Here is a 24,816-nt window from a genome sequence, read left to right on the forward strand (position 1 = left end):
GCCATCAGGCTTTTAAAACTCTGCGTCTCCACCAGACGGAATGACAGCATTTCAAGGGCGAGGGATCGCAGGTGGCTAGGGGGGTACTTCCTCTTCCGCTCCAGCGTTTGGGAGATAGAGAGCTGAACTCTTCCATGGGACATTGTGGAGATGGTTGGTGACCCAGGTGGTAGTGTTGCTGGCAGATCCTCTGTTTTGGCAGGTGCCACTGTCACTACAGAGGTGGATGAAGAGGCCGAGACTGCAGCAGAAAAGGAAGCAGGAGGAGCCAGAGACGTTTCTTGGTTTTTGACGTGTCTACTCCACTTCAGCTCGTGCTTAGCACTTAGATGCCTGGTCATGCAGGTTGTGCTCAAGTTGAGAATGTTTATGCCTCGCTTCAGCCTCTGATTGTACAGCATGCAAACCACTTGTATCTTGTCATCAGCACATTGTCTGAAGAACTGCCACGCTAGGGAACTCCTTGGACCTGGTTTTGGTGTGCTTGGTCCCTTGCTGTGTTGGGCAGTAGCAGGCGTACTGTCTAGGGGACGGACGCTCCACTTTTGCACCCTGCTCCCTCTTCTGCTGTGCTGATGGCTCTGTGCGACCACCGCCTCTTCCTCCGAACTACACTGGTCACCTGCATGACGTTGATTCCATGTGGGGTCCGGGATCTCATTGTCCTTCACATCATCTTCCACCCAATCTTCACCCCTGCCCTCCTTTTCGGTCTGCACAATTGCGAAAGCAGCAGCAGTTGACACCTGTGTTTCGTCATCATCCGAAGACGTGCTGCGATGGTCCTCCCATGTACTCATCATGAAACAGAAGTGGTTGGGCATCGATGCACACAATCTCTTTCACTTCTGTGGCAGGGCTAGGTGGATGGCACTGGGAACCCTGCTAACAGAGTCATCAAAAAGCAGAGGGGGCTGCTGCATGATTTGGGTCTCAGACTGCTTGGCTGATTTGCAAGGGGGTGATGTGAAAGACTGATGGACATCGGCTGCAGGTGCCAACTCTGATCTTTCATCAGGAGACTGGATGGGAGACAATGTCAAATAGCACAATAGAAGAAAAATATATAAATTGTGTAACGCACACCTCCACATATGCAGAAAACACTGCAAAGTTTTTTTTTGTTGCACTAAATGGGTGTTTTTGCAATAGCTGAATGCACCCAGAGTATGTAAATGGTGTATCTCAGAGCTACAGAAATGCCAAAAATGCTATTCAAAAAAAATGTTTTTGCCCTAAATGTATTTTTTTGAATAGCACAATAGAAGAAAAATATATAAATTGTGTAACGCCCACCTCCACATATGCAGAAAACACTGCAAAGTTTTTTTTTGTTGCACTAAATGGGTGTTTTTGCAATAGCAGAATACACCCAGAGTATGTAAACGGTGTATCTCAGAGCTACAGAAATGCGAAAATGCTATTTAAAAAAAATGTTTTTGCCCTAATTTTTTTTTTCAATAGCACAATAGAAGAAAAATATATAAATTGTGTAACACACACCTCCACATATGCAGAAAACACTGCAAAATATATATTTTTTGCCCTAAATGGGTGTTTTTGGAAGAGCAGAATACACCCACAGTATGTACAGGGTGTATCTCACAGTAACATATGCAGTGCTGGTGCACTGAGCTTGCAGATAAAAGTTATATTTTCTCTGGCACTGGGCTCATGGCAGTGTAAAAAGACTGTGCACTGCAACCCAACCAGGTAAATCTATGTAGATCGCTGAGTTATTAGAATAGATTTCTGAATCTGGACTCCTAGATAATTCTCTCTCCCTCAAAGCAGCAACAGGAACATTGTCCTACACTGTCTATCTTTTCTCTCAGTGCAGTGTAAAACACAACTAACACACTCCTATCATGTAATTCTCTCCCTCACAGCAGCAGCAGCCAGGAACTTTCCCCTACACTGACTAAAGCAGAGTGACGTGCTGTACTGTGTGCCTCCAGCTTAAATAGAGGCTGGGTCACATGTTGCACTGGCCAATCACAGCCATGCCATTAGTAGGCATGGCTGTGATGGCTTCTAAGGGCACCCCACTTAAACGAATGTTGATTGGCTGCTGAAGGGCTCTTTAAAATGTGCCATTACATTGCCGAACACCGGACCCAAACCCAAACATACAGTCAGTTGTTCAGGACCCAAAAATCCAACAGTCCGGTACGAACCGGAACTTTACAGTTCGGGTTCCCTCAACCCTAGTCAAGATCAATGGTGTCCTTGATGCTGGGAAATACAGACAAATACTTATCCATCATGCCATTCCATTAATGAGGCATGTGATTGGCACTGGAGCTCTGAAATTATTGATTTGGCTCCTACAGAGCCTTGATCTCAACATCAGGTCTGTCTGGAATTACACGAAGAGACAGTATTTGAGGCAGTCTACATCTACAGAAGATCTGTGGTTACTTCTCCAAGATGTTTGGAGAAACCTACATGCTGAGTTCCTTCAAAAACTGTGTGCAAGTATACCTAGAAGAGTTGATGCTGTTTTGAAGGCAAAGGGTGATCACACCAAATAGTTTGATTTGATTTGGATTTCTAGTCTGTTCATTTACTTTCCATTTTGTTAATTAATAAAAATATACTATTAACACTTCTATTTCTGAAAACATTCTTATTTCATAGCATTTTGTCACACCTGCCTAAAATGTTTGGACAGTACTGTATATTACTTGTGTATTATGACTAATAATGAAGGAATAAGAAGAGAGATTTGGGACTTTATATGAGGTATACTGCTACATAACATAATTAGAACCAATCAATGTAAACATTATTTTTTTAGTACACATGGCATACATAACATTGTAACATAGTATAAATAGATCAAAATAGAATAATCAATACAACCCAGTTGGAGGAGGAGATCAAGGAGGCATCCGCTGTTTATGGGTCTGACCCCTCGATTTCCAATTTTGAGTGGCTACAGTCCACCAAAAGGAATCTTCACCTCCACCTCTCTGAGGTCACCCGTTTGGAGGTATTTCACACTAAACAAAGGTTTTTTGAGCAGGGTGATAGAAATGGTAGGCTACTGGCAATGATGTCTCACCACGATACCCCTATGACCCTGATCCCCGAATTAGTTTCTCCTACTGGGGAATCTATTACATCCCGGGAGGGTATCCTAAGAGAGTTTCGTGCCTTCTATCAGACACTATACAGTACCACGCTCCCTCCTGTTGTGGATCCGGGCGAGATGGCGCCTCTCCTAGACCCCCTGGCTTTGGGGTGGCTCTCGGATGAGGAGAGGTCCCGTCTGGTCAGGCCTATTACTGCAGAGGAAGTACATGTGGTTATTAACTCGTTGGTGGCTGGGAGGGCCCCAGGCCCTGACTTCTGCCTGTCGAGTTCTATCGATCCCACGCGGATCTGCTGGCCCCTCTGCTGGCTGACCTGTATACCCAGTGTCTGGAGGTGGGAGCACTCCCACCCTCCATGGCAGATGCTCATATTATTCTAATTCTTAAGCCCAATAAAGATCCCAAACAGTGCGCCTCCTATAGACCCATTGCTCTTCTCAACACTGACTTCAAAATTTTATCTAAATTGATCACCGTTAGACTTAACCCCCTTCTACCCTCCATTATAGACCCTGACCAGACTGGATTCATGGCCCAGAAATCGACGGATATCAACCTCCGCAGACTATTCACCAATCTGCATGCCATACATGATAATGTGGGCACTAGAACGGTTGCCTCCTTTGATATCGAAAAGGCATTCGATTCAATCGAGTGGCCTTATCTTTGGGAAATTCTGCGGAGGATGGGATTTCCGTTGGTTTTTATTGGGTGGCTACAAACCCTATACAGATCCCCAAAGGCGGCCATCAGACTGGCGGGGGATGTCTCGGCTCCCTTCCAGTTGTCCAGGGGTACCAGGCAGGGCTGCCCTCTCTCTCCAGCACTATTCGCCATTGCTATGGAACCGGTGGCGGAGGCACTGCAGGTCTCGCCCCACATAAAAGGGCTAAAAATAGCATGGCTGGAGGAGAGGGTAGCACTCTACGCTGGCGATCTCCTACTCTTTCTGAATGACGCGGGCCCCTCCCTTGGAGGAGCACTGCGAGTTCTGACTGACTTCTCCAAAATAACGGGACTGCGGGTGAACTGGACGAAGTCCCAGTTGCTTGCTATTGACCCTGAGGCAAAACGGCTAGCCCCGCCAGATCTCCAACTGCAATGGGTAGAAGACATGGTGTACCTGGGGGTGAGGGTCTCAAGAGCTGCATCCAGCTTTATCCCCCTTAACCTAGATCCGGTGATCCAAGGAGTTAAGGCCAGGTTGAAAACCTGGGAAAACCTTCCTCTATCCCTCTTAGGCCGCATTAACCTAATTAAGATGAAGATCATACCTAAATGTACCTACCTATTCCGTAACTCCCCACAATGGATACCTTCCTCTTTTTTTACAAAACTGAACCGCATGTTCTCCTCTTTCCTCTGGGGCCCCGGCCCCCATAGATTTAAACTATCCACGCTGATGCGTCCAGTGCTGCGGGGGGGGTTGGCGTTTCCTGACTGCCAGAAATATTTTCTGGTAGCGCAGTTAGTCACGGTAGTCTGGTGGATGGTATCAGACGCATCCAACCCTGCGGCGGTTCTGGAGGCTGCGGTGGTCCGCTCCGTGGAGGCCCTAACACATTTACCCCTGCGGGGCCCCAAAGCCCCCTACGACCTGACACCCTCCATGCACACGACTTTAAGGGCCTGGAGGGCGGGACTGGGACTGGAAGGGTTTCCACGGACTGCGATCTCCCCGCACGCCCCCCTATGGAACAATCCTACCTTACCCCATCTCTACTCGCTACCAGACCCCAAAGTTTGGGCCAAATGTGGTATTAAACTCATGTCTGACCTCACCACCGGCACAACTATACACCCCTTTAATTACTTGGTATCTCGCAACAATATACCCCCCTCGCATGTATTCCGATATATGCAGCTATCTCATGCTTTTAAAGCTCAAGTGTTACACAATGCCACGCAAATAGTGCAGTCCGCTCTGGAAAAGGTTACAAGGTCTGAATGCGCCAGGAAACCGACTTCGGTCCTTTATGCGCACCTCATTAGGGTCTCCTCTCCAGATCTGTCAAAGCTCCGTCAAAGATGGACTCAGGACATTCCGGATCTGGATTCCGAGGACTGGGAGGACATTTGGGACTTTCCCTTCACAATCCTGGTCTCACTTCGAGACCGTCTCATACAATACAAAATACTACATCGGGCATATATTACCCCATATAGATTACATAAAATGAGAACCTCCCTGTCCTCGGAATGTTGGAGATGTACTGGGGATCCGGGTGACTTCATACACATCTTCTGGTCCTGCCCGGCAATACAAGGCTACTGGTCACAGGTGCTATCTGTAATACAAGAAGTGGTGGGAATTGATGTAGCCCAAACCCCGCGGATATGCCTTCTGGGATTAGTAGAGGGGTTGGCCCCCAGGATAGCGGACAGAACTTTGATAGGACTCCTACTTTTTTATGCCAGGAAAATGATCACTTTATGCTGGAAAAAGCAGGCCCCGCCGTCAATGCTGTTGTGGAAAACTCATGTCAATAAAGTACTACCACATTATAAGGAAACATACCAGAATAGGGGATGTCCCAAAAAATACATGAGAGTGTGGGCCAGATGGCTGGCTGAGGCCTCCACAGCGACCACAGATTGAACATGTAAGTGTTGCCATTCTATGGGTGGATGGGATTCTTGTTGTAGGGGTGCCTAGTATTGCTCTACTTCTTTGTATACTTTTATATGGTATAGCCACTACTGTGGGTCTAGATCACTTTTTCTACTGTCCCTTGAGGCCCGACTGAGAAATTTGGTCCTTAATTATCTTCATCGAGTGGGAGCCAACCAAGCACTAAGTTAGTTGTTGTTTGTTTGTGGACGTGCTACAGCGGTAGATTTATTATGTTTTAAGCAACTAGCTGGCCCCTGCGTGGGTCTAGTCCTAATAATGTGGCATGTCACTGTTACCTGTTGAATGTCTGTCTGTTTGTCTTAAAATCAATAAAAATATTTTCAAAAAAAAAATAAAATAGAATAATCAATAATAGGTCACATATAGAACTTGTATGTAAAATCTGTAAATATTACATATTAAACTCAAGACAATAAACATAATAATGGCCCTAGGGTATGTAAACCAGATTATGATAGTAACATATAAATATATAAACAATGATGAATTGGTTCATAATAGTATTGTGATGGTAATCGGGTAAGAAGGTAAAACATGGGAAACTGTGATGTTGCAACATAGGAAATCTCTACGCGTTTCGTGATTAGTATATCACTCGTCAGGAGCAGATACAGGGTTTTGGAAATGTCTAGAAAAAATTACCAAAAATGATATAGTAAGAAACAAAATATAAAACGTACAGGAAATAGCTACCAATTCAAAAACATGCCTAATAGATGTAAAGGTTACCAGGAAGGCAACCTTACATGTGGATTATCTCTAATTAATTCAAATAGGGAAGGCCTCTGAAGTACAGAGAACCAGGTTGGGATCCTAAGGTGACACAGGAGGTCAAATTGGGGGATTTATATAAGCAACTCTCTGAAGAAGTCATGATGAGGGAATGAGAATCAAGATGTTTCCTAAATAAAATGGAAAAGCAAAAACTTGTCCCAACGGGGTACTTAGGGCCAGATGCTGGTCGAGACCAGACTGAAGAAAGGTCAGAATATGACTGATAGAGTATTCTCTGGGGCTTAACTTCCTGTTCTTGCACCAGACAAAATAAGACTTCCATGTGTGATGGTATATATTACAGCTGTAACGTGGAAATATCAGAGTCAGAAATACCCCTGTCTTTTAGGAGGTGGGTTTTAACAGCCATGCCATTAAAGTCAGCGAGGTCTAGTCTGTTTGTGAGAGGCCAAGGATTGCCTGCCAGGAGCTTATGTACAGTATGTCTGTGTACTTCTGAGCCATTTTCTCCTCTATTTTGCACAGCAGTTGAGGAGGGGTCTTCATTGGAGGCAAGGCATGAACCAGCTTTAGTTGAGCCCAAGGAATCACCAGAGCATCTATTGAGAGGCATAGAGGATCCCTGGACGCTTACATATTTGTTCAACGTGTTGTTGAACCTAGGGGCCACGTGGTGTTTCTCAATTTGGACAGAGATTTTTAAACATCTTCTAGTGCAGAGACCACTCACTCCCCTATGTCTAGGTGTTGGCAGCTTAGGAAGGCTGCCTGCTAATTGTCCACATCAGGAATGAGGACTGCCAAAAGAGATGTAATGTTAGTTTCCACCCACAAGAGTATCAGACTTGTTTCTCTTAGTACAGCTGTGCTTCTGGTGTGTCCACCCCCCCCCCCCCCCCCCCCTTCCTGATGGTTTATGTAGGCCACTGTTTTGACATTGTCCAGCTGTATCCAGGCTGTGTGAACTTACAGAATGGAGGTCCAGTGTTGTAGAGACAATCTAATGGCTCTCAGTTCCAGGAAGGTCATGAGAAGTTTCAACTTATGTGGAGACCAGGTCGCCTGGACATTCTGGGAGTTATAAACTCTGCCCCAGCCTGTAAAGCTGTGATCCATTGTCACCACCTTCCAGGGTGTGTAAAGGAAAGTCTTTCCGAAGTCTAGGGTAGGATTGAAGATTTACCATAGTACAGTAATAGAAATTGTTCCAGATGTAGAAAGGTTGCAAGGTTTTTATGTGAACCTGTTTACATTTAACCATCTTTTATCTGGAGGCACTAAATGTCTTCATTCAAGTTCAAAATCTTTGCATAGAATCCATTCAGAAGATGTTCTCACCTCTGTGGACATCAAGGATGCATACTTTCATGTTTCCAAGTTTCCAGCACAACTCTGTTTTGCTGTGGTCACACAAAACTATAAGTTTGTGGCCCTTCCATTTTGTCTGTCTTTTGCCCCCTGAGTGTTTACCCAATGTACTAGCCCCAGTGCTAGCCTTCTGCGCTCCTAGGGCAATGGGATACCTAAATGGCCTCCTGTTGAAAGAACAGTCTGCACAGATTATGTCAGACAATGTCAAATGGACTGGTGGCTCAGGTGTCCACCTCTGGAGTCTTCTTTTCATTGTTCTAGAAGATTCTCATGACAGATGCCAGCCTGATAGACTGTGGAAAAGTCCTAGACACTTTGCCCAGAAGAATCTCATCTTCCTATTAACATTTCAGAGCTCCAGGCAATTTGGTTGTTCCTACAATTCAGCACCTCTCAATTACAGGGCCCATCTGATCAGAATGCAGATTGAAATCACCACAGTGGAAAATTTCATCCCAGGCAATACTTCTGTGGGAAGGATCCTGAGCTTTTTGGAATATGTTTAATCTGAGTCAAATCCCAGCTCTTTCAATCTTATTCCAAATACCACTTGCATTTCATACCTTGGGCAAGGTCTTTGTAAAATGTGTTGCCCATATAGTCCTACTTGTACAACCCACAGTGACTCCATCAGAACTAAACCTTGTCCTTTCAGTTCTTTAAAGACTGCCTTTTGAACCTTTAAGGAGTATTTCCTTGCTGACTTTAACTTACAAGGTTGCTTTCCCGGCCTTGGTTTGCAACAAACCTTTTCTTTATCTACACAAAGTTGTCTTGAGGCCCAGAGCCTCCTTTCTCCCTAAGGTGGTTTCTTCCTTTCACCTTAACCTTTGTTTGTGGTTAGAACTGTTTGTGTTTGCTTTACAGCTACGCCTCCCTGAAACAGACTGACTCTCTTTTTGCCATTCCTGAAGATCTCCATTTAAGACAACCTCCTTCTCATTATACCATATCTCAGTGGCTCTAAAGGATCACCATACAAGCACAGCGATAAGAGTACACACTTTTCTGATAAGGCAAACCAGACTATACTACATCAGTGACTGCTTGTTGGGCCTTTCAGCATCAGATATCTGTTTCTGAGCCCTTTGAACTGGGCCAGCTAACAGTTTTTTATACTGTTACGTGTGCTTGTTATCATTTTTATTTGCAGTGTTGCCCACCCATTAGTTGAACTGCTTTTGGATGTGCCAATTATCTCTGAATTATTTCTGGTCCTGTGTCCCTTAATGAATGATAAAGAAAACAGAATTGTTGTACTTACCATAAATCCATTACTTGGAGTTCATTAAGGGACACAAGTCCTACCTCACTGTGTTTGTGATCTACTCCAAATGCTGATTTTCTACAAACTTGATCACCATGGGCGTGAGAGGGTTATACTTGGCCACCCAATGTCTTTTTTGTTTGCAAGTGTCTAATTCCTCCTGAAGGCAGCAGTATAATTCAATTATCTATGAATTACTTTTAATCCTGTGTCTCATAATGAATGCCATGACAGAAGGTTTTACAATAGGTGTAAAAATCTAGTTTTACTGTTTAATCTGCCAAAGAATTTGTCATTTTGGTCTGCAGATCTTCTGATACACATACCTCTGGTAGTCAGCACCATTTCTTCATCACTTTCTGTTTTACTATTCTTCCTTCTCAGCGGACAGAGGCTATGATGCAGGTTTTTACAAATTCTTGGAATTATTTTACTTTTGTAAGTGTTTTTAATCCGTTCTTTTAATGAAGATAAAACAGAGAGTGATATGTTATTTTTGCGTATTTATTGAGGAGATGTGCATGGGGTCTGAGCTCTGGACACATAACTGGAAGTTTTGTGAACTACGTGATGCCATATTGAAAAGAAGATCAAAGGCTGTGTAAGACCTCCTTTAATATAGAGGTCCATCCATGAGGGTGAATATTTATCTACACGTGCGGGTGAAAGATTAAATCAGATTTGATGCACAAAGAGTGGCTGATTCACAGAAATACACTGGTGATATAAGGCTTGATAAAAAAGAAATTTTGTTTTCTAGTTTTTTGAGTTGGGCACTTATGGACTATAGTTTTGTTGGATTACACATAAACATATTTTTTCACTTTGGGGATTATGATGTGATGTGTTACACTATAAACACATTCTGAATTTTTTACCATATTTTTTTTTTTTATTGGTACACAAAGCGCTGTAGAAATTGGGTTTTTATATTTTATGTTCTGTGTATGTGATTCACATTAGTGCAAGCAGCATAGAAGGGGTGAAAGAGTAAACAAATAGCTGTATGGGAACACTAGTTTATATGGTGGTGCAAATTTACAGTCCAATTTGGAAAAGGTTACCAGCTTTTAAAATGTAATATAGAGATGCCAAACTGACCATGACCCCATTTGTAGCCAAGTCCACCAAAACCATGACCATCCCATCCCCTCCTTTGTAGACACACCAAAAAATTACCACATGCACAAAATCAAGCCCCATTTTTATTGTACCCTGAAACAATCAGTCACAGATTTTTGGAATAGGAGGCCAACCTTGAAAATGTAAAGACAGATGGGGTTGATTCACTAAAGGCAAATGGACTGTGCACTTTGCAAAGAGCTGTTGCACTCTGCAAGTACTATTGCTCCAGAGCTTAGTGAGGCCCCTTTCACACAGGTTTTCAGGGTGGACCTGATTGGATGCTCTATTCAGCCCTATGGAGCGGCTGATGTCAGCGCTGACATCTGCTGCTATCTGATCCGATCCTGTCTGTGAAATCGAGATGGATGGAAACCCTATTTTCCATCCATCTGGCTGATCAGATCAGATGGGATCAGAGGAAAATGAACAGACGGACCATTTTCATCTCCCCATAGAGGAGTGCGGGGCTCTGACAGGTCCATCTCTGCTCAGTGAGTGGAGACGGACCTGTCATCCGCTTGATCAGTGGGGATCATCAGATCGATCCCTCGCTGAGCAAAATGGAGTCCGCTGGGCAGAAAGCCCGTGTGAAAGGACCCCAAATGAGTAGAGGCTCTGCTGACTTCCATCATCCATTCACGTGCAAGCAAACATGCTGTTTTTTATTTTTTATTTTCCTTGCATGTGATTGGTATTTTTTGCAAATTGAATCTTTATCTCATTTAGTAAACTCTGGAGCAACTGCTCTTGCAGAGTGCAACTGCACTTTGCAAAATGCACAGTCTATTTGCCTTTAGTAAATCAACCCCTACATTGGCTTTTATTGTATTTTAAACGTGTACTGCACTGATTGAGTTGATTGTGATGATTAGAGTCCTAGAGGATACAACAAGAGTAATTTTTTCAGATGGCCAAATTGAATGTGATCACTTAGGATTGTGTTTGACCTTGCCGTGAGGGTCAATATACTAAGGTATGAGTGTAGCCAAAGGGGTAAGGCTGGTCATACAATATGCAATTTTCTTGTACAATTTTAATTAGATTTACCAAAACCATACAATAAGAGTTCAAACCTAAACACTTTCAATTTATATGCAATCAGGCAAGTTCTTTCACTATATAGTTGAAGATAAATCTAAAGGAAATTGAATAAGAAAACTGTATAATGTATGACTAGCTTTAATTATGGCGGCGGTTTCCTACTTTCATGTACCTTCTGCGCTTGCTTGGAGTAATTTCACATAGACCAGGGATCTGCAATTAGCGGACATCCAGCTGTTGCAAAACTACAAGTCCCATCATGCCTCTGCCTCTAGGTGTCATGCTTGTGGCTGTCAGAGTCTTGCTATGCCTCATGGGACTTGTAGTTCTGCAACAGCTGGAGGTCCGCTAATTGCATATCCCTGACATAGACTGTTTCAATGGACGTGTTCACACAAATTTGTGCATACATATACGGACTTTTTTGGATTCACATAATAAGGATTGTTGATAGATTCTGATTTATTGTGTATGATTGAATCTTTTTGTTTAGAGTTTTTTGTGTCTACAGCACATATTGAGTTTTGACATCCCTGTATTAGGAGCGCAGACATTTTTTATTCCATAATTGAGTGATATTTCACTTTATTGCCTGCAGCTCTTTTTTGTGTGCTAATGCGTAGGATATTTGTTTATACATTATTAGACATGCATATGCATACACACAAATAAAGTCTGACAGGAGGCGCTACATTTATTTTAATTAAGTTTAATAATCTCTGGTTGCCAGAATACATGCGTTACAAGCTCACAATTTAAATGTGCTCCTTTCAAAAATTGCCAAGAATATTTTACAAAAAGAAAAATCGTGCATTTTTCTTTTATTTCTCATAGTCATCAGTCCTGCTGCATGAAAACCACAAAAATACAAGGATTTGACAGGAAAGACCACGTCTATAAAACATTACAGGGCACAGGTAAAAAATGCAGGTTTCCCCTTTTTTTTATCATAAACATCTGCTTTATCTTTTTCTGTAATACAAACATAATCTGTCACATACTTGGCCTTTATTTTTATTTTTTTTATATATCTTTATATATATATATATATATATATTTATATATATTTTTCCCATACACAAAGCTTTACAAGTAGAAGCAGGTATCAAATTTTGTGACACCACATTCATAGCATTAAAGCATTACAAACATTCAACAATGAGCCAGAAAGTAGGGCACTTCTGTAAGTACAAGTGACAGAGCTATTGGAACGACACCCTCTGCTGTCATCTTCTGGGATTGTCTGTGTGTGGCCTGATTGACTCTGCCTGGCAGACTGATGCTAATTCATTCCTGCTTTTAAGGCGCTGGACCAATTTAGGCCTGTGGGGCAGCCAGAACTGCTTGTGCTGTGTGTAAGTCGATTTCCTGTTCAGCTTGCTCTGAACACAGTTCTCGTCAAACTGCTGGTGCTTTATATGAACAAAGGAAGCAGTGTGTGTTTGCAAAATGCTTTGTGTGTTTGCTCCTTGCGAATATCCTATCAAGATGAAGGCATAAGCATGTCTTTTTAACAGTTTTAGGGCTTGTTTTTAACTTCTCTTCTGTATATAAAAATGTCAGCTAGAATATGAATGCTATGGGACACACCACCTTGTTTTGTGAGTTTTCAAACTTGTAAAGATTGCTTAAAGGGTCTGTTTACTGTTAAAGGGTTTTTCCATGCTGTTCCCTCCATTAATGTTAAAAATGGTACTGTATGGCATGTCAAAGCAGACCATTATTCGAAGATCGCATAAAACCATGATGACAGTCTTGTTGAGGCGGATAAATTAACAGTAACAAAAGGATTGAAATGCTTATTTTTCCTGGAGAAATGCTGTTCCAGGCTCCTTTAGTGCTGATCATAAGTGTGAACGCCTAAATGCTCGATCACATCATCTCTGCTGAAAGAGGATCAGACAATCTAAAGGCCTGGTACACACTAATATCTGTTTTTAGCTCAACCCAGCAGGTTAAACAAAAAAAAAAAACTGACCACGCTGGTTGGAGCGACTGCATTAATGATCCAACGTTAGTATAGCGATCTCCCCACGCTGAGCTGTTGTGTTCTGACAGGTACAACTGCCGATACAGGGTTCTAATCTTGGCCGGTCCCTGCTGAACCAGCCAAGATACAACTATCTATGGCTGGCTTTAGGCAACTAGTTTTTTTAATAGAGATTATCAAAAGCAGCCTATATATTCTTTGCTTTTCATGTTACTCCGTAACTGGCCACTGTTTAGTCAACAATCCTCTGCCTGACTCTTTTGATTTTTCAACCATGGATGTCAGGTGGAAGGCAACTGACAGAGCCATCCACTAAGCGAATTTCCACTGGCATATAAGGAACCAGCCAAAACTCAATCCGTGTATATCCAAGTTTAGATCATGCAGTTCATGAGGTACTAATCAGGTTCAGGTACTAATTAGAGCTGGAGTAAATTTGCTAAAGCCCACACTATAGGTGCACACTATCAGTAACTGAGAAGAAAAAATACCATTCCATACGAGGCATGATCGTTTGATTTTCGTATAGTGTGTACACCACTTTCGTATAGTGTGTACACCACTTTTGGCAGTCGATTCAGATTTTACAAATTAAAATTTCCAAAGGGACAAACTCAAAAAAAAAGATTGTACATGAACAGAATAAACGACTAATGTGTACTGTTTTCGTACGACTACAAAATCCGTGACGGAAGAAAAAATTCCATACGAGGCACGATCGTTTGATTTTCGTATAGTGTGTACACCACTTTCGGCAGTCGATTCAGATTTTACAAATGAAAATTTCCGAAGGGACAAACTCAAAAAAATAAAAATTGTACGTGAACAGAATGAACTACTAATGTGTACTGTTTTCGTACGACAACAAAATCCCTTTAACAATAACAAGACCAAGTTATTAAGCAGTGAACTTACTAGCAAGTACTTAAAAATGAAAAATAAAAAAACCCACAGAAATCTAGCCTCCTTATAGTAAGCGACTTCTAGCCATTGGAAGAAGTAGCAAGAGTACAATTAAACTGTCTCTATTATTATACAGGATTTATATAGCACAACAGTTTGCGCAGCACTTTACAATATAAAGGCAGACAGTACAGTTGAAATACAATCCAAGACAAGAGGATTAGGAGGGCCCTGCTTGTGAGAGCTTACCAACTCTCTTAGTCCAGTCACATATTTCACTCGTATCTACCCCCCTCCTTTTTCCTTCTCTTTTATAACTTTTGCTGACAATGTAAAAAAAAAAAAATGCATAACTTCATTTTTTTGCTGAATATTAGAAACGTTCCCAGGCACCTCCGAAAAGCGATGGGCATTGTTACTTTTCTGTTCCCTGGATGCAGTTTAATTGCACAGCATTCGTTATCGGGCCTGTGTGGAGGCCTTAATGAGAATTCTAAACAATATGTGCTTGTAACCTCAGCTGGGCTCCTGCGGTGGGAGAGACTGACCTTTATGTGTGCACCTGCACTGCTTTCATCTTTAAAGTGGTCTTGACAAAACAGAATGCAAATGACACAAACAGCGGGGTTTAGATCAGGATGGAAAAAGTCATATAAGGCATCTCTTTTAACATCAATCCAACCTAAGTACTTAGGGCTTTATTTGCTAAAGGTGTTAAATTTACCTCCAGCTTTGCAGGTGGCTGCATTATGTAAATAACCTGTCAATGTTGTAAGATTATGTATTTTTATACAAAAAAAAATCCTGTTAGCTGACCGTGCTATAAAGCAAATGCCTAAAGTACAATTACACTTTTGCTGAAACCTCCCAGTCTACCCTAGTCTAAACTAGATTCTTCCATCCAGATGCTTCCTTAAAGTGGTTGTAAACCTTTACATATATATATCCAGTGAAGTGACTGGCCTCAGGTGATACAAAGAGATGAAACAAATCCTCCTACATTAACTGTACCTGTTTATCTGCTGTTTTCTCTGCTCTACATACATTCAAAGTCCAGGATTTATAAAGCTTGCTTAAGCTGCCAGAAAAATGGTGCAGAGATCTGAAATTACACTCTGCAGGGCTCATTGAGGAGAGCTCTGACGGCTGATTGGAGGGAAGGGACATACCCTTCTTCACAGAGCACACAGGAACAGAGCTGAGGCTGTCAATCATTTAGAGGTGCCTCCCCTGTCACAATATTTCTCTTGGTGTTAGGAAAACTTGTCAAAAGTGATTCATGCTGATAGCAAAGGAGTGAGGTGTCATACAGACATGACACTTAGTGCTCTGGATTGAGACAAGTACAGACTATAGAGGGATATCCTTTGTTCATATTTCATGTCTGAGGTTTACAACCACTTTAATTTTTTCTCCTCTATATGAAATCTTCCCATGCGCTAGCCGTACTGTGTGGTAGGACTACTTATAGAATGGAAAGGGGTCGTGCTTCTATAATAGAGACGCAAGGAGAATTTAAGTCCCATGGGAAGCTATTACAAAGGCTCAAAAAGCACATGAACACATTTTGTCAGTGAGGCTGTAAACAGCGAAGGAGGCCACAAAGTTTAGGGACAGGAAATAGGCATCTGGGTAGGGGGGGTTCTATATTAGATTAGTCAGCTAGGGAGGGTCGGCTATGTTTAGTAAAAAAAGTAGGTGTACTTTAAAAAACAGGAGGAAAATATTTGAGCTGCCATTGCTGATGTGAACCTGCAAAATAAGATCAGCAATACCCACTCCTATATTTGTACAGTAAAAGGTTCCCCAATGCATGGATGAAATTAATTGAAAAAACTGAATTTATTTAATAAGGTGAAGAGCAATGTGGAAAATTGTTGGCCGTACTGATCATAATATAGCATACAAGTACCGCTGCACACTGTATTCAACTCTTTTGTGATGTGAATGAAAGATAGGCTTAAGCTCAGATTCCCGCCCATTGGTCACACCCCATGATGTGTTTCATCCACATTGGGCTTAATCCATTAATTAATCCTTAATTAGGATATCTAGGGAATCTGAATGTTAAACATAGAAATAAAAATGATATAGGAGGGAGTCTGAAAATTGAATAAAACACTCAGCATTATGATCAAAGTCTCTCAAAGATGGTCAGACGTGAGTAAGCAAAAGATCATAATTTGATGACAAAGAATACATTAAAAACACATACTCTGCCATGATAATCATTCATTTAAAAAAACTGCAGTTAAGGTATGAATGTCCATACTCCCATCCCAACTGACACCAATTCCTTACAAACTTACACTTAGATCAAGTGGATACAGTTATTATTAGGACTGTTCCTCAAGAATGGAAAACCCTGATACTGTGACTGCATTGGTGATTTCTACCCACTCATGCTCACATGCTTGGGGGTTGAGAGTTGAGATACAGAGTTGAGTATGTATATGTCTTGGTGAGTGAAGCATGGTACTGTATGGTTTACCATTTTTATTCGTTTTAGTTGTACCTACAATTTTAAAACTTTTTTTTTGTTGCCAAGACACAGGCATTAAGCTTACTTAGTGCAGCAATACCAGTAAGAAGATCCTCTATTATAATGATTAGATAAACTTTCAGTACTGGCATTTTGTATATTGTATGCATATTATTGTACACATTTCTGCTCATGGGAATTTCTTGGGTGGGACTTATATCAGAAAATGTTGCAAGATGGTTTTTGTCCTTGTAAAGAGATCAAATAAGTTGTGTTACCCACTGCAAGGTTGAAGGTAAAGAATTAATTTTGTAAAGTGAGTGAATACAGGAAACATCTTGCATATTCATAGTTGGTTTAAAGCAAGACAACATTTGTCTCAAAACTGGGCAATTTAGACTACAATAAAATTTAACAAATTAACGGAGGATGGTCAGAGGATACCCCAAGATGTTGTTCAAAGCAATCAAAACTTTTTGTGTGGAAGTCAGCCTGACACCATCCCTGACATATAGCTTCCAACTGTCCCTGATTTCAAGGTAATGTCCCTCTGTTCTTCTTTCCTTCTCATGTGTCCCACTAAATGCACTATTTATCTTTCAAAAAGTGTTTCCCTGTGCTAAACCTTTCATCAAGTTTCTAAATTGCTACATTTGTAGATTTCAAAAGCTAATATAAAGGAATTGTAGTGGTAACAAAAAGCACTTGTAGACTTTATTTTTTTTATAGAATTCTCTTTCAAGTTGGTGTGGCAGGTGGTGCTTCCTATGCCTACATACTTTTGCTAATAGGTGTTCCTCGTTCACATTTCAAAAAATGGGGAGGTATGCTGACACCTTCCTACTGATCAGAAAAGCAATTCACATTAAAGGAACAAAGAAAGTCTAGGCAATGCCTTACTTCTCTTGAGCCTCCTTTTTTTCTTTTTTTAATGTGATCACTAGCCTTGCTGACCAAAAGGGAAGCAAACGAAACCCAAAGTAGAAAGGTCAAATTTTCTGATTGTTTTGACATGCAGCTTTTTACTGAATGTGACCTCTGTTTATGCATTTCTTTCATATAATGTTCAGTTTAAATTGTCCATATTTGTGATGCATTTACTTTATGAATGTGTTTGAACCCAAAAGGTATATATATATATGTTAATCCAGGGCTTTTTTATATGTAAAAGTTATGCGCAGAAATTCATAACAACCTACCAGTTTCCAATGGCCTAACTACACTCTAAACTGCTCCAAAGGATACAACACACCACTGCTCTTAAACGTACTAATTAAACCCATACCATGAAAATAGTTTTCTAACTGGTACTGAATAACTGCAGATATGTATGAATTCTTACAAAGGTGTGACAAGAGATTGATCTAGGCATGATATAGGAATAAGAAATGCCCTGGCTTACATGTTATTGTATCAAGTGTAACAGAACAAACATAGTCATGGCACACATGGAGACACAAAAGAAATGCAGCAGTATAGTACGTAACCAATCAGCATTTGGATCTGATTAGTCTAGTGCAAGTTTCACAACAGAATCAATTGCCTCATGGGTTAATACGTTGCTGCACATTTGCATTTTGATACTAGGTATTGCTCACAGACAAATTAAACTAGACACAAACAATTGCTGCTCAAAGCATAAAAACAGGTCTTCTTCATAAGGTCATTCTTCATGCAAGTAATTAAGTTACACCAAAGGGTGACAGACTACACAAAAGGACTAAACCATAGTCTTTGGCAGTTGAATAGTGAGCTTTTACACGAACCTCCTTAAAGGGCTTTTCCCCTTTTCTTCCTCAAGTTGTCATGACATTTTCCTCAAGGTTTAATTTGAGGCAGATACAAGTAATCAACTGACATCCATGCAGCTGACAAAGCTCCCCCAACTTGACTCAGAAGTCAAGCAACTTAGATACCCAGTCAGTTAGCAGGAATAGGAGCTCTGTCAAGTATACTACTGAAATTCCTATCAAGGGATTGGTTGTACCTAGTTTATCAGACTACTTAACTGAACCATGAGATACCTGGATCTGAGTGGAAGAAAAAACACTGAGATGTATTTCTTCCAATATCTTATTGTATGTTTTCTATCATATGATCAACAAAATGGACATTATGGCAAATCTTGATATTTCAGCTCAATAGGTCACATCTTTTCTGTCTTAATAGTAAATAACCTCTAAAGCTTTTTGCAGTTCTTAAATAAATATATTTTTACAATAATTTTTATGCTTCGATGGACCAGTATATCAACCTTTTTTGAGGGTTTCTCTGCAGTCTGAATTCTTTGGCACCAGCTGCTACTTGTAGCTGATATGTTGATCCACCAAAGGTACACTCATAAAATTAAAAAAATAATGTGGAAATAATCATACCCCTTTTTACGGTGTCCTTTAGGTAATTGTGCATCATGGACAGTACAAAATATTCCCTTCAATACCCATGGGTGTCTACTGGCAAAATAGAATAAAACTAACTTTGCTTATATTACAGTCCATTGTCGGCCTATACTCTTATGGTGCGATGGTGTCCATTCTGAAACCCCTCTCTGAAGCCTTTTATCTTAAGCAATGATGTATATTCTATTTGATTCTTCTTATTTTATTTCCATTTCATTTTTATTTTTTTTGGAAGGAATACATTAATATTTTATTAATGTAAAGATCATTTTCTGCAGGCATTGTATTGCATTTGTTAGAAAATGATGAAGACTAGCACAAAGCGTATACTTTGCCATCAACGCTAGAGAAGATCTTAGTCTTCTCCCATATTTTATGTCCACTACAGTTTGCAGCCCTGAGTTGTTATTGTAGACATCCTTAGAGAAATAGGATTAATTGCTACATCAGGTCACATGCTACATGTTTGCTCCTAGAGTTTTAACTCCAACCTGTATCCTGACTTGGCTCAGCATTTCTTTTTTTCATTACTAGGCATTGTCCATGGTCAAAGGTAGAACTTTGTATCTGAGTTGTAGGAAATGCTTTAGCTGTGCACTTGAAGGATAAACACAAACAATTGTCATGCCATTTGCAAAAATAAAAACCATAGGCCTGCTGTATCTTTCCCTGAGCAAACAGTTTTTGCCAGCCATGGGCCACCCAGGTCTATGGTACTTTAAACTTGGTTTGCCAGGGACATTATCTTCGTGCAAAAGAAGCATGTAGCAGGCCTTCTAGACATGAAATAGGGTAAAATTTGACGCAGTGCAAATTCTTTAATGCACTTAAAAAAGAAACTAGTGTGAGTTTAATGCTTTAGTTTAACTACACAAAAAGTGACATGCAGTTATATGTATATATCTAAACAAGATTGCTTATCTGTGCCACAAAAAGAAAGTGTAGAAGAGAAGCATCAAATGTCTTGTCTGCAATTCTTTTTGTTCAAAATAAAATTGCACATTGAAATGCTACATTCCTTTTTAAATAAAGCAAAAAATGTAAAAAAAAATATTCTGATACCTGAAAAAATATCATTCTGCTATATAGATATATGTAAATGCATTCATATTTGTGATTGTATGCAGTTGTCTATGAAATATACATGATATCACAGTCGCCATCTTAGTAAATGCAGCTTTTGTCTTGCCTGAGGAGGGTAGGTAGTAGGAAAGGGACAGAAAATTGATTTAGATGAAAAGACTGACAAGGAAAGGGTGAGAAGCCAGTGAGATATCCTTAGTGAAAGTGATTGATCTTATTCCAGATACTGTAATTTGGCATCGATGTGCCGTTTAGTGTGCTTCTTTTGTGTTTGTTCTCTTTTAACAGAATGATACGTAGCATTTTGAAGTGCTGGAGAATTGCATTAGCTATACACTTACTCAAGAAGAGTAAAGGTTGCCAAGGCAGCTGATTCTTTGACTTTACAGCCCTCTCTGTGTTACCTAGATAATATGGACTGCTTTGTTGAGCATATTTTGATCGGAGTATCCTTGTTTGGTTTATCTGGATTTTTTTCTGTATTAAATATTATAACAGTCTCAAAAGTGTTTCTTTTTTTGCAGTATCATTTAATTGGCAGCTTTTGACTTTGTGTTGCACAGGGCCTTAGCTGCAGCTAACTCCCTCCTTTTCTAGAGCCCTGAATTTACCTGCTGATTTTGTAATGCAGTCTGTGATGTGTATCTGGTGGTAAAAAAAGAGGAAGTTTACTGGTTAGGCTGCAAAAAAAGGAGGAAAGGATTGCACAAAAGATGTGTTCCTCCTAGGTTAGGTGCAGGATGGACTGGTGGAGCTTTCCAGTGAAGACTGGGACAGCCGGCGCGTCAGGGGAGCAATGCTGGAGTCTGCTAAAGAAGAAGTAGGAAAGAGTTTGTACCACCCAGTGACACAGGAACTTAAATCAAGCTCTTCAAGTAGGATTTGTGCCATCCCCATGAAGCATTTGTGGTCCATTCTTCCATAGTCTCCCCAAACAATGACCTGTGGAAGACATACAGATAGTACTTTTTCATACATCAATGCGTGATATATTCATTCATGGATTAGTATCTTAGTACGTATGGTACGATGTATAGTGTATATCACTAATATCATTTCTTCCACAGTATAGGGCATACAGACTTATCTTATACAAGATCCACTCTAATTTCCTACTGTGGCTTAAAAAGAACACTGATCCATTTATAAAAAATGAATATATATATAAGTGTTGCCTGCTTGTGATCTAAAACAATTCAGAAACGGGTATCTGTATACACATTAGAATATTCTTTCTGTTCCTTTACAGATGGATGATAGACTATGCAGTATCTGTCTCTGCAGCTCTTCTCTACTCTATGGTTTAATGTTCATAAAGCTGGCTATGGAGCCTATACATTTGTGTATACCTAACATATACTAAATACATTTTTAATCGTAACAACTTTAAATGTATTTTACTTCAATAAAGAAATGATTTTGTCGTTTGGTATGCTGATTTTCTAAAGCTCACCTGCAATACCTTCCCCTGAGGTCCTTCATCAAACTGAAGAACCTGTTGATATACTGGATCCCAAGTTTTCTTTGCTGTCCTTGTCTTCTTCTTTGACAGGCAAGCTCCATTCTCTATCAGGTAGACCTTAATATATGGGGCTGTACATAAAAAAAAAAAATAATTTAAAGTTATAAAAAGAAAGAGTAGGGAGGTCATTATCAAAGCCTGGGTCTTATCCAGTCCTTAGCTTAGCAATAGTTTCAGACAGTTTAATTACCCCCTTTCCATTGGCAGGAGCTGACATTTTAAGTGTGAAGTGATGCCAGGCTGGTAAGAGGGGCTCCTGATCGTGCAGCACTGTGATTGATTGCACCATGCTGATATCATCAGGACTTCATGCCAGCTCCAGAACGTTGTGACTTGACCGGCGAGCAGTCTATGACAGTTCAATTACAGTTCCGGAAGTGTAAATGGAGTGTGCCCCAGAACAAGACCGCAATGCATATATGCGACCTGCCACCTCATATATATATATATATATATGTGTACAGCTGTCGCAAAGAGGTTAAAACATCCACTACTTGAAAAGAACACCACACTTTTTCCACATTCTGTGGAATTTGCTGGTAACTTTAAATTGAAAGTAATTGTATTATTTAAAGTAGTTGTAAACCACCCCCCCCCCCCCCCCCCAGTATTTACTTGTCTCTCTGCAAAGCTCTAAGTGTAATTTCTCTCTGGTGCTCCGTTCCTTACTTACTGTTATCAGCAGTTACTTCTGACAAGTTCTCCGGCACATGAGATAACAGTGGCTTAAAATTTGTGTTGGAGAGGGAACTTAGAGAGAGATGGGCAGGGAGCTGGGAGACTACAGATCTGCAAGTTCCTTTGTTCCTCTACCTATGTGGGGGGGGGGGTTCCCTTTCCTCCAATCAGCTCACACCCAGACTCCCCGCCCACTGCTTGAAGAGGTAGAAAGAATTCTAACACGATTTGCACATTCCAAAGAGTATATAAAGGGGGAGACAGCAAATATACAAGTAAAACTTATGTAGGGAGATTTGTTTCATCTCTGTGTGTCATCTGAGGCTATTCACTTCACTGGATATATGTGAGGGTTTACAACCACTTTAACAAAATATTGTATAGCTACACAGTACAAGTAAAGAAATTACTATTAGTCTTTTGATAGAAAAGTGAAGACAATATGCCTTTTCTAGTAATTACATCAAAGTGGACCTGTGCTTATGATGTCACGTTTGACTGTGCAATAGGGATTAATTTCATTTTTTTTAAAGTGGCAAGGCAAATAGTAAATAAACCTTTAACATGTAATTACTAATTAGAAGCTGCGGAATACTTCCACACAAGTGACAGTGCCTAGAGACCCTCTTGTATTCTAGCCCCAGAAGACCGATAGACAAAGACATTGATTATTTGGGGTTGGGCTTGGGGCTGAGAGTGAATCTAGGAGGAGGAAGAGCCGCTCCAAAGGGACACTGTTCAATGAAATAATTAGGCCTGTTCAATTTTTGAAGTACCGGTATATAGTTTTCCTAAGTCTAGGTCTTCTTTAACCACTTACGGTCTCATCGTTATACGTCAGTACTTTGAAGAATGATATTGTTGTTATGGCAGAAGCTAGCAACCATAACCCTGGTATCTTCTTCTTTCAGATAAAAGAGGTCTCTGCGGTGGAATCGCTTTGGTGCCCTTACTGGAGCCGCTGGCAGCGGTGGAGGCGATTAGATCCTGTGTCCTGTTAGAGTGAGGGGAAAATGGCTTCCACCCATCTCCATACCATTGAAGGGTGGAAGAGACGTCAAAACGTGACTTCCGCCCATAGCTCTTAAAGAGACATTTAAAAAAAAAATGAAACTACATTTTTTTTGTTTTGTTTTTATTGCATTTTAGTGTAACTATGAGATCTGAGGTCTTTTTGACCCCAGATCTCATATTTAAGAGGTCCTGTCATGCTTTCATTCTATTACAAGGAATGTTTACATTCCTTGTGATAGGAATAAAAGTGACACATTTTTTTTTTAAAAGAACAGTGTAAAAATAAAAAATAAAAGGTAAAATAAATAAAAAAATATATTTTTTTAAACGCTCACCGTCCCACCGAGCTCACGTGCAGAAGCAAACACATATGTAAGCAGTGCTCAAACCACACATGTGAGGTATCCCCACGATCATTAGAGTGAGAGCAATAATTCTAGGTGTAGAACTCCTCTGTAACTCAAAACATGCAAACCTTTAGAATTTTTTATACATCGCCTATGGAGATTTTTAAGGGTAAACGTTTGTCATCATTCCACAAGCGGGAGCAATTTTGAAGTGTGTAACATTATCTTTTCCAATCCAAAAGAAAATTGGGCTAACTTTACTGTTTTCTTGTTTTTTTATTCAAAAAAGTGTATTTTTTCCAAAAATACTGTGTGAGAGAAAGTATTGCAATGACCGCTATTTTATTCTTTAGGGTGTAAATTTTTTTATATATATATATATATATATATATATATATATATATATATATATATATATATAATGCTTGGGGGTTATAAGTAATTTTCTAGCAAAAAAAAAACAGTTATTAACTCTCAGAAAGAGGCTCGGTCCTTAAGTGGTTAAGTACACTACATTAAAAGTTGTGCTCTATGTACACTTTCCATTACATACATCTTACATATAACAACCCTTATACCAACTGATCACACCTACTCCAAGCTCCACCAGCTTTCAGATATAAGCCCAATCTACTCCATCAACACAGGTCAATTCACTCCTAAGATATCCAAAAAAATGGCAAATATATTTACATTCTTTTACATTTAATTTTTACTTTTGTATTTCATATCTGTGCAGTGGAATTTACAGGAATCTGAAATTCCTGTAAAAAAATCCTAGCTGCAGATTGATTTAGAATTGTTAAAAGAAGGCTTTTTTTTAAAACTGATATCCTGCAATGAGAGCCATTTCAACTACCACAATTCCTACCTGCATGCTCTCATTTACCTGGAATTGATTTGGAGCCAGGTTTTGGAGTAAGGCCTCTGGCCTGGATCACTTCTACTTCAAGCTGACCATTCCTGTCCATCATACCAATGTTTACATCTCCTGGAACACAAATAGGCCTGTGTTATTTTACATGAAATTTGCTATGGAAATATTAAATGCATAAAATCCCTTCAGGATCTATGAAAAGAACAAGAAAAATACAGCAAGTGGTACGATCTTTTTTCTACTTTGACT

The 24,816-nt window shown here is 40.2% G+C and overlaps 1 protein-coding gene across 2 annotated transcripts in view; it reads right to left on the reverse strand.

Moving 5' to 3' along the window:
- Window positions 1-11,965: 11,965 nt before the first annotated feature.
- The window catches only part of RIMS3 (regulating synaptic membrane exocytosis 3), a 234,914-nt gene continuing 222,063 nt past the window's right edge, over window positions 11,966-24,816 (reverse strand). For both annotated transcript variants that reach the window (XM_077481929.1, XM_077481928.1), the window contains exons 5-7: window positions 24,580-24,681; window positions 21,583-21,722; window positions 11,966-21,071 (exon numbers count right to left, since the gene is read on the reverse strand). In XM_077481929.1, coding sequence (XP_077338055.1) covers window positions 20,859-21,071; window positions 21,583-21,722; window positions 24,580-24,681 — 455 coding nt within the window. In that variant the 3' untranslated portion in view covers window positions 11,966-20,858. The remainder of the gene's footprint in view (window positions 21,072-21,582; window positions 21,723-24,579; window positions 24,682-24,816) is intronic.

Source organism: Lithobates pipiens, unplaced genomic scaffold (genome assembly GCF_037356315.1).
Source record: "Lithobates pipiens isolate NorthernLeopardFrog02 unplaced genomic scaffold, aLitPip1_a1.2 Scaffold_16, whole genome shotgun sequence".
Classification (NCBI taxonomy): domain Eukaryota; kingdom Metazoa; phylum Chordata; class Amphibia; order Anura; family Ranidae; genus Lithobates; species Lithobates pipiens.